This window comes from Bombus huntii, chromosome 12, assembly GCF_024542735.1.
Source record: "Bombus huntii isolate Logan2020A chromosome 12, iyBomHunt1.1, whole genome shotgun sequence".
NCBI lineage: Eukaryota > Metazoa > Arthropoda > Insecta > Hymenoptera > Apidae > Bombus > Bombus huntii.
Window position 1 is genome coordinate 9,333,765 of NC_066249.1, and position 10,128 is coordinate 9,343,892.

The window sequence follows — 10,128 nt, forward strand, 5'->3', positions numbered from 1 at the left end:
TAGGATTATAATATGAAATGCAAGTCAAATTTTATACTGAATAATAACAATATATACTTTTAATGTTTCTGAATATATATGATATTTTGCAACTTGACGCAAATAAATTTATGATTGAGAATATATGTATGGAATATATGTGACATCAAAAAACAAGTAGTCTGTGATTGGATTGTATTTTATTTAGTAAGAAAACCCAAAGCTATCCCCGAAGCCCCGAAGTAAACTTATTAAACGTCGTTACGTAGTACCTGGTAGTACGTAGTGCACGTTCATTTTACACATATGTGTACATATTTCTCTTTCTACTTTTCTTCCCATGTCTTAACTGGTATGCTTTTTGATTAAACGAAAATAATTTAATGTTTCTGTTTTTGTTAGCACATAAATTTAATCACGTTTTCTATGTTTAACAATGGATCGTATTTCAACAGATCGATCTATCGAATGATGAACATCTATCGATACAACTTTCTCGCTACACATGCCTTCTGAATGTTAATAAAATGGAAAATATCAAAGGAGTTTGAGCTCGGAGTTTAAATAAATATTCGTTCATGATAAATACGCCCGGTAATTAAATGTGCCCTGAAACTAATGTGATGTCGACTGTGTGTGATGGCGGGTAAAGAATTAGTAAGCCATCAGCAGCAGTTTGTAGAAGAAATTAACTACGATGAAATTGAAACAGAGCAGGTATCATAACTATGCAGAAACTTTTCATTATTGTTCGAACAAGTCAAATTTTTGTTTTTTTAATCGTCGTTCAATAAAACATTTCTCAAATGTTACATCCAGTTGCGTTTAATTTTTGTAATTTATCCTAATTGATTATCTGATTTTGTTTGAAATATAACCTAAATGACGATAGTTGAATATTTTTTAAGCAAATTTATGTTAACGAAGCTCCTTTCTATTTTCTGTACTTTAATATTCGAATTTTGATTTAGATAACGAGAGAGATTTTTATTTGAAATATCATTAAGTTGAGAAAAAAACTGAAAAAAAAAATTTTTTTATTTTAATAGATTGTGAATATATGTCACTTTTAAAAATTTGATATAGATTGTGTGAAAATAATTTAATTAAAAATTAATAACATCGTTTAGTAGAATACAGAGTATATTAAAGAAGAATAAATAAAATATTAAATTTTTATATCTTTGTATTGTTTTTCATTTTGTTGAGGTTACATGCAGTTTCTATGTTTATCTAACATCATTAATATTCTTAACTTGTTACTTCATTTTTCGAAAAGAAATGATTTATTTTAAAATCTGAAGAGCGCTAAATTAAATCAATAATAAATTGTTCATTACTTATTTTTATGTAGGTAGTCGGAAAAGGTTCTTTCGGAGTAGTATGGAAAGGAAAATGGAGGGGACAATATGTTGCTATAAAGTATATAAACTCAGAAGGTGAAAAAAAGGCCTTTACTGTAGAAGTTAGGCAATTATCTAGAGTTGTGCATCCCAATATTGTAAAACTTTATGGTGCCTGTACTAAAAATCCGGTTTGCCTGGTTATGGAATATGCAGAAGGTGGCTCCTTATATAATGGTATTAACTTTTTTATATTCTATAGAACTTCTTTTTTTTAATACAATATTGTTATAGTCTAAATATTATTGTTGCTTGTTTTGATAATGCATAAGATTTAATTTGTTTAACAAGACATTAAATGCTTTTTATTGTTTCATATTGTTTTGTTATCATCAAGCATTAATAATTAAATATTACATTTACTTTTTGTTTTATTAATATATTGCAGTTTTGCATTGCAATCCTCAGCCACAATATACTGCAGGACATGCAATGAGTTGGGCTTTGCAATGTGCACGTGGTGTCGCATATCTTCACAATATGAAACCAAAACCTTTAATTCACAGGTAAATTAAGTTAAATATATATTTTTTTTTATCGAGGACATAGTATAACAATCTGGAAGTATATTTTTTATTCAAATGATATCTGTAGCGTTTCAACAGATTTCATTTATATTTGCAGAGACTTAAAACCACCAAATTTGTTGTTAGTTATGGGTGGACAAACTCTTAAAATTTGTGATTTTGGTACAGCTTGTGATCTAAATACATATATGACTAATAACAAAGGTTCTGCTGCTTGGATGGCTCCAGAAGTATTTGAGGGTTCTAGATATACCGAAAAGTGTGATGTGTTTAGTTGGGGTGTTATTTTGTGGGAGATATTGTCAAGGAAGAAACCATTTGATGAAATTGGTGGTTCAGCTTACAGAATAATGTGGGCAGTACATGTAGGACAAAGACCTCCTTTAATTGAAGGTTGCCCTAAACCAATTGAAGATCTCATGACCAGGTATTTATTAATATTTATAATCATTCACTTTTATAATTAATAAAGCATGTTCTAATAATTTACTAAAGAAGTTAAGATTAATTATTTTCTTTGTTTTATAAAGTCATATTATCTTTTTCGATAGTGACACATGTTACTAAATATGTGATAGAAATAATTGTAATTGATAAAAAGTATTAGTATTTGAAAGTATATGTTGTAGGAAAAAATATAACAAATACTCTATTTTCTTCTTGAAATTAACTGCAGATTATTGAAACGTAAAAGTATATTTACAAGTATTTAGATTTAATATATTTTATGTATTTTAACATATTTTACGCTTGAAAATAGTTATAACATTATTATGTTTAAAAAATTTCTTTAAAAACTTTATCATTAAGCATTTAATTTAAAAAATTTTCATTTTATTTGATTGATAATTGGTGATTACACAATTTTGTTCATAGAAAAAACTTCTTTTCAGGTGGAAAAATGTTTTTAAGTATGTTGATTGTTATTTAGAGCTTTTTTAAACAATTTTATATTTATTTTACATTACTTGCATTTTATTTGTATATAATATCTTGATAATTTTTCCATATGCTGTGCCCAAATCATTTTTAACGATGTATTTTGTTAAATTGTAATAGAATAAACCCTTTTCTCATAACATAAGAGTTGTATGTTTAAAATATTCTTCTCAGAAGAGTCATCATATTATTCTGATATTATTTATAAGGATTCAATTGTGTAATTGAATCATTATTATGGTAATCTTTAATGAATTTTCTATTTATTCACAATTTATATAAATTGTGAAAAGCTATTACCTATACAGGTTGAAATTTAAGATCTTATACATAGCGTCTTCAAACCTTCCTTTCCTGTAACAGAAAAACATTTGTTTAAAAGTATTTAATATGATCATGTGTACTCCTTGTTATTCTTCTTCTTAAATAATCGATGGTCTTAAGTACTAAAAAAATAAAAGATAATGCGAACAGTTTAATTTATAAGTATTTAATATATCATCAGTATTTCTGATATATTCTAATATGTGGTCGATTATGCTATGCTTTTTAATTATCATGTCTAAGATCATGGGAAGCAGGGAATAATAAATTAATAGTCATCAATCAATAATCAGTTGGAATTTGATTGAGGTATAAAGAGGGAATGTAGAAATGTTGAAGGGTATGAGTATCGGATTGATTGTTTGGAATGCTGGTATTTTAGAATAGTTTAGAGTATTTTAGAATAGGAATGTGTAAGGTGGTGGTCAATCTACCTGGTGCTAGGATAACTTTAACAGTTTCATAATTCTTCATTCTGAGATTGTTCTGCGTTTCTAATTAGGGCTTTTCTAAATTTCTTCTTATGAATTTTAGGTTTTGTCCTAAGTGAGGGTGAAGATTGGGGCACATAGTTCATCATAATATTTTCTTTTAAAGAAATTAAGGTCCTTTAGCAACTATGGATTCTCCTTTGGGACAACAATCCACTCTTTCATCCCCTTCAATGGTTAGGCACTGGGAGCAAATTTTAGTGGTAAGTGAAATTGTCTTCAATGATATTTGTCCATTAAGGATTCGACTGTGCCAGATGGCGAGATTACTTTCCCTTTCGTTTTTCGCATGATGATTCAACACTAGAAGGAATGACTTGCTTTTCAAATCATTGTCTATGGTAGTTTCCGTGGATTTTCTAGCAAGAAATTTAAGAAGTGCTCCCAGTTATTTTCATCATAAATTTTGTTGACAGTAGATCGTGGAAGGGAAAGTGTTGAATTTGAGAGGATGGAAAATATTGCATAAAATATTCAAATTTATGTTAGTCATGAATTATTGTTGCGATTGTATAATTGTAAAAAGAGAGAAATTTAAAATTGTAATATTTTAACTTTTGTGTAGGAAATAGGAAAAATGAAATGTACCTATTTCTTCTGGTACATTATCCTTGAAAATATAATCAATATAATCAAGATATAATCAATAATCGATATTCGATTTTAAAGTCATTTTTCCAGCAGAAGGGTATTGAGGGAAATGAGATCTATCTTTTTTTGTTATGCCTACTCTAACAAATTATCTATTCTGATAAATTATTTTATATATGTGATTTTGGCCAGCATGTCCCTCTATTTTTATTACATATCTTCTTACATTCTAAATAAACATTTATAAATCGTTTGTAAGATGTAGTAAGAAAAGAAACGAACGGTTGTTTCAGATGTTGGCACAAATCTCCCGAAGAAAGACCATCAATGGATGCTGTTGTAGAAATAATGACAACCTTATCACAATTCTTTAATGGGCATCTAGAACCAGTAGAATATTCCCAAAGTAAGTTTGTATATTATTAAAATTTTTCATAAGTAATTTAAGCAATCCAAAGTTATGAGATTTAACAAATGATTAATATTTACTAATAATAGATAATAATTTTAAATATGAAATGTTTATTTATAAACATGCACAACAACAGTGATTATATAAATTAATTATAATGTAATTTTATATTGTAGAAGATGTTGAGTCAGAGGAAGTTATTGACAACCAGGTTTCTAAAGATGATACTTTGGACGTGACTGATACTATGGATTCTGAAATAAATGGATATGCTGCCAACGGTACTATTAAAGCTAATGCACCCGTTTCCAAAGAAAAATCGGAAATTTTTAATGAAAAAAACAGTTCATCGAATCCCTTCTACGATTTCAGGGATCCACCTCCTAAAAATAATATTTCAGCAAACAATCCATCCAATAAAGAATTCCAGATTAAAGATTTTCCTCAACTTTACGTTGAGTGTGATCCGGTTAGTAACTTTTAATTTAAAAATAATGATTTGTTTACATATCATTAAATTAGTAATTAATATTTAAAGAAGTATAAATATTTTCCAAGATTTGTAGTTATTATGATTTACGTATTTACATTTTTGACACAAACATATTCTTATGTTTTATAATTCCAGAATGCTTGGGGATTACCGAGTTCCGATTCACCATTGGAATCTCCTATTCTAAAGATAAAGAATACCGCACAAAGTAAGTTTTTTATTACCTTTATTATAAAATATTTAAATTATAAATTTTGTTTTAGTTAATTTTGCTTTTGATTATGGAAAAATTGTTTTAAACAGTTACAATACGAACGATAACAAATGATTTATAAGTAGATACATTGTGTTATAAATATTACGCTTTTCATTTGTTTAGTAATAGAAAATTTTAACGAAGTTTTCTCTCTCGTTTTCATTTTTGTTAATATTTATACTTCTATTTTATTTTATGGAATACATAATTTCTTGCTTTCTTATCATATACGTATAGCACAATTATTAAATTGTTATTTGCCGATGGCCTCGCCGTTGTTCTATAACAGCAGAGGAAGGGGAACTTGTTCGGGGCGAGAACTTTGAATTTGTGACTCACCGCGATAGTACTCTAATCCCAAAATAACGTTCTCCGTATGTTCCACAAAACCTTCCTTTTAGCGCGGAATGTGATGCGCTCAGGCAAATCCATTGTCGTCATTCGATTGCTTTTGTAAATAATTAACACTTATGTCTGCACTTTGATTTTATTTGCGTTCTTGCGAAATGCGGTTTTATTTCTGTTTAATTGAATAAAATATAATTTGAAGATATAAGAAATCAATCAAAGCCACTAAAATTGATTAAAAATCATTAAAAATCTATCAATTAATTTGATAAAAATTGTAGACTTTTACTGAATTAAATTATTAATATTTATATTTATAATTATTTATAGTTTTATGTATATTTGGCTTGTGATTAATCTGTACATACGTTACGTACAAATATTGTTCCCTTTCAATATAAAAAGACACGTGAGAACGAAGCGATAGAAAGAAGTTAGAACATCGCACCTTGGCTCGTTGTGATTTCACCGTGACGAATACTTTGGGAGTTCGTCGATCGGCGAAATCTACCCTGGCAAAGGGCCCGCGAAAACAGTCACATTGTACGAGTATACTAAATTTAACGAACAACTAATCAGGGGAACTTGTTTTTGATTGACACCTATCGACGACGATAAAAGCTTTGTCCTAAAAGACCCAAGTAAATAAAAACAGACCATGCTCTTTCTACTCTTTATCAGATTGAATACATATAAAAGACTATAAAGTGACAAACCGAGAAGAAATAAATTAATTTTCCAAATATCTGCAAAAGCCGAATGATCTGGATAAAAGTATAAAGAATAAAATATATTAAATGATAAATTATATATTCTACTTCAATAGCTCTTGTCAAACGAAATTATTGATTTTCAATCATTTTCTTATTTGAAATATTATTCTTGTTGATACAGTTTCCAAAGTTGAAGCATATGCTTCCCAAAGAAAGACGATCCCAGGATAGATATATGTCTGTCCCCCATTGGATTTCTTAATTTTTCGCTGCGGCATCAACATGGAAATCAGAGCTTCGACTTAATCCAGCCCTGAAGATGAATTAAGAGCCGAAGAACCGTATTTTCTTCTTGGCTCGTGCTTGCACGTCCTGTCTGGTGGGGGATACCTCGAAGCAGGTGTAGCTGACTCACCAGGCCCAATATAGATGCACGTTTGTTTAGTGCTCTCCCGACACATCACCAAGAACGACCGTCTTTTCTCTTCTTTCTTCTTTTTCTCTCACCCTCGTTATCGAAAAGAAATTGTTCGTTTCTTAGAAATTTTGTTTTCTCGTTCCCCCTGCCCCATCTGCATTTTTTTTCATCTTTTACGGACGAGTTCGATCGACCGCCATCCTCCGGATCAAAGAGTGGTTCGTGGTAACTTTTAATCGGAGAGTGACATCTTTCATGTGAACGAATACTTGATTCTATTATGAACGAAGCCTCGACAGGCTCCAGTATTTGGAAATGTGCGAGGAATACCCAAATATCGTCGCCACGGACACCCTAAAGCGGTGCTGGGTTTTGCTACGTTAGTACTTTGCTCTGTTTTTCTTTTTCCTCTCGTCGTTGATGGTATGACGAGGTGCCTTTCTTTCTTAATTTTTATTAGGAGGGTTTCGAGTAAACCGCGATAGAGCTTTTATTATACGATTTTACATGATATTCAACATTGTAAGATCGAACGACGAACAGTCGCTACTAATCACGCGATAGAGGTAGAAAGAACGCGGGGTTGAACCCGCCAAATGTGATAAAAAGTTAAAGGTAAAAATTTGGGATTAAATTTTAAATTGATGGAATGAGTAGCTTCCGTAGACTTAGTACGGAAATTAACATATCATTAATGTTTCTATAATATGTTTCGAAAGCGATTATGCCTTAATTCGATGTAATTATTGCATAACTAGTATACTAGCAGTTTTTGTTTTGGAGGAAAGCAGGAAAACAAATTTTGAATCAAGTAATGTACGAGGGTATATCACTTGAATCGAACGAATGTTTGTACAGTATTGTTATCCTCAAAATAAACCGAGAAGTTGTGAAATTAATTTAAATTCAGAATGGATTTAACGTAAATAGGCGTACACAGCAAGAGTCGATAACTTTGCTGTGATCATTTAAAAATGGGTTAAACCAACATAACACTACTATATTTCTAAAGTAGATCTTCAATTCAAGTTGAATTTAGTGTTGATGAAAGAAACATAGCAAAGTTTATTATTTTAAAGTTTTCCTTTATCCCTTTTATCCTGCGAATGTTTAGTAAAAAGTAAAATAAGTCATAAATACATGTTTGTATATTTCTTTCTATATATTTTTTCTAATAGTTTCGAGTAAAAGTATTCGGCAATTTAAGTGTGCCATAATTTTGACACAATCAAAATGAACTTTTTATACGAATAGGTTCCAAGTCCGAGTTTAGACTGATTACTGATCTGTTGATAATACGCACGTTTAATCAGTGTATTCGTCATATTTGAGAAAATATCAATTTATTTTGCATCGGTCTTATACCAGAAACATCTCTGGATAGAGTAAAAACAAAATAAGTTACTTACGATCATTTATATTAATCGGATTAACTTTCGGCTATAATTATTGTTTGACAGGTAATAGCACGACTGACAAAGATTTAGACAACGTTTATCGCCTTTTGGACGCGGATCTGAGGCCATTGACGCCTGATCAGACTTGCGAAAGATCGAAAGAAATTTTCGAAGAGCACAAACAGCTGGCGCAAGAATATTTGAAGGTGCAAACGGAGATAGCGCTTTTGGGGCAGCACAAAAATGAAATGCTAAAAAATTTGACCATAGACAGTTTAAGGCAGCAAGAGGAACTCAGGAAACTGGAGGATGAAAAAGTAAGCCGATATAAACAAAGATTATCGGTAAAAAAAATTATTTCAGGATTGGTTTATGTAGAAGGATCGCAAAAGAGTAATTTTTAAATGACGCAAAATATCTGCAAACTTTTAAATTTTATGAATGAAAAAGAATTCTCTAATCCTTGAAGGTTTATTTTTCAGAATTAAAATTCTTGTTATATTATGCTTTTGCAAATCAAATTATTAATTTTAGTTCCTTTCTCGATTACAGGAGTCTCTCATAAAGCTGTATAGAAATTTAAAACGTCAGTTGGAAATCATGAAGAATCAGAGGACGAACAATGCTCTTTTGAGCAACGCTCAAGTCGGTCCGACAGTTTCCGGAAACAACGGGTGGTTCGTGGTACCTTGTCAAAATCCTTCGAGACATTCTTGAATGCCAAGATTAGACAAGTACAAGCGTTAGACGAGATTCTTTTTTACATTATGTCTTGCGAATTTCCCCTGTGCTTCCTTCCTGTAGCGAACACGGGCAACAATATCGATTTTCTCAATAGATTTTTCAACGTTAGATTTTATTCTATAGTATACAAAAGTAAAAGAGAGAGAAGTTGGCAATGCAATCTCTTAAACATAACTATATATATATAAAAGCACTGTTTTCTATTTGCATTTGATTTCAAGAACGTTTATCGAGACTTCTCCGTTTTAATGAACAAAATTATGTAAAAATTTGATCAATAATATGCATATATATTTAGGTATCTATATCTTTCAAATAAGCATTACGGGGAATCTACCGAAGTAGCTTTAAATATTGCTATAATGCTTTTATCGTGTTTTAAATATAAAAATACAGGTTTGAAAAAATACTGCTATGAGAAAGTTAACGTAATTGGTGATTATCAATCAGAAATCGATGATTAGTCAACTGCCTGTGTAATTTGTTATTACTACATTTATTTATGTAAGAATTACCATTAATAAGTAATAATTAAGGAGGTATTGTATTATTATTTATCTAATTTATCTAATTTGTCCTTACGTATAATTATTTTTCGTTACAAACTAATTTGTACAGTCAGTAAAATATTCGATAAATGGTGTCCTCGTTATAAAATATTAAGTATTGTATTTAATCGGATACCGATAATTGTTCATTATGTAATTTCTATTTTTTGCCATAACATTGTCAAGAATTAGTTATTGAAATGAAGTTACAGTAATCAAAAATCGGTTCTTCAACGAAAGAACCAATTTTTTTAAAATTGTTAAATATTTTTGCGTCAAAAGCTTATTTATGAAATATACGCGATATTTTCTTTTCATTTCTCGTCTTCGTTTAATAACTACGAGCGAGTTTTAACTAACAGTAACACTATCAGATAACTAATAATTCTAGGATAACTCCTTGTTTACGTTATAGTTTTTATATTATGATATCATTAACATCATCTTTTAGTAATATTCAATATTGTATTTTATACTTTAAAGAAAAAAGTTTGATTATTAAAAAACAAAATATAACGATGTTTACCAGTAATTGTTCACGGTGC

General features: G+C 29.8%; 1 protein-coding gene and 1 long non-coding RNA gene across 2 annotated transcripts; one reads left to right on the plus strand and one right to left on the minus strand.

Annotated features, from left to right (window-relative positions):
• The first annotated feature begins 183 nt into the window (after positions 1–183).
• LOC126871651 (mitogen-activated protein kinase kinase kinase 7-like) lies at positions 184–9,900 on the plus strand. Its single transcript, XM_050630674.1, has 10 exons — positions 184–331; positions 435–696; positions 1,334–1,559; positions 1,771–1,888; positions 2,007–2,336; positions 4,548–4,660; positions 4,843–5,135; positions 5,295–5,367; positions 8,355–8,608; positions 8,844–9,900. Exons 2-10 carry the CDS (start codon positions 619–621, stop codon positions 9,006–9,008), a joined length of 1,650 nt encoding a protein of 549 aa, XP_050486631.1. The 5' UTR covers positions 184–331; positions 435–618; the 3' UTR covers positions 9,009–9,900.
• Positions 5,321–6,651, minus strand: LOC126871661 (uncharacterized). Its single transcript, XR_007691713.1, has 2 exons — positions 6,141–6,651; positions 5,321–5,935 (listed from the first exon to the last, which is right to left on the minus strand). It is a non-coding gene; the product is annotated as an uncharacterized LOC126871661 (long non-coding RNA).
• Positions 9,901–10,128: the final 228 nt, after the last annotated feature.

What these genes read in the sequence shown, in the direction of transcription:
- LOC126871651 (XM_050630674.1), top strand. Translation starts at nt 619, where the DNA reads ATGGCGGGTAAAGAATTAGTAAGCCATCAGCAGCAGTTTGTAGAAGAA. An exon ending in ACCAGTAGAATATTCCCAAA is followed by an intron (nt 4,661 to 4,842) that starts GTAAGTTTGTAT and finishes TTTATATTGTAG; the next exon opens with AAGATGTTGAGTCAGAGGAA. An exon ending in GGAAACTGGAGGATGAAAAA is followed by an intron (nt 8,609 to 8,843) that starts GTAAGCCGATAT and finishes TCTCGATTACAG; the next exon opens with GAGTCTCTCATAAAGCTGTA.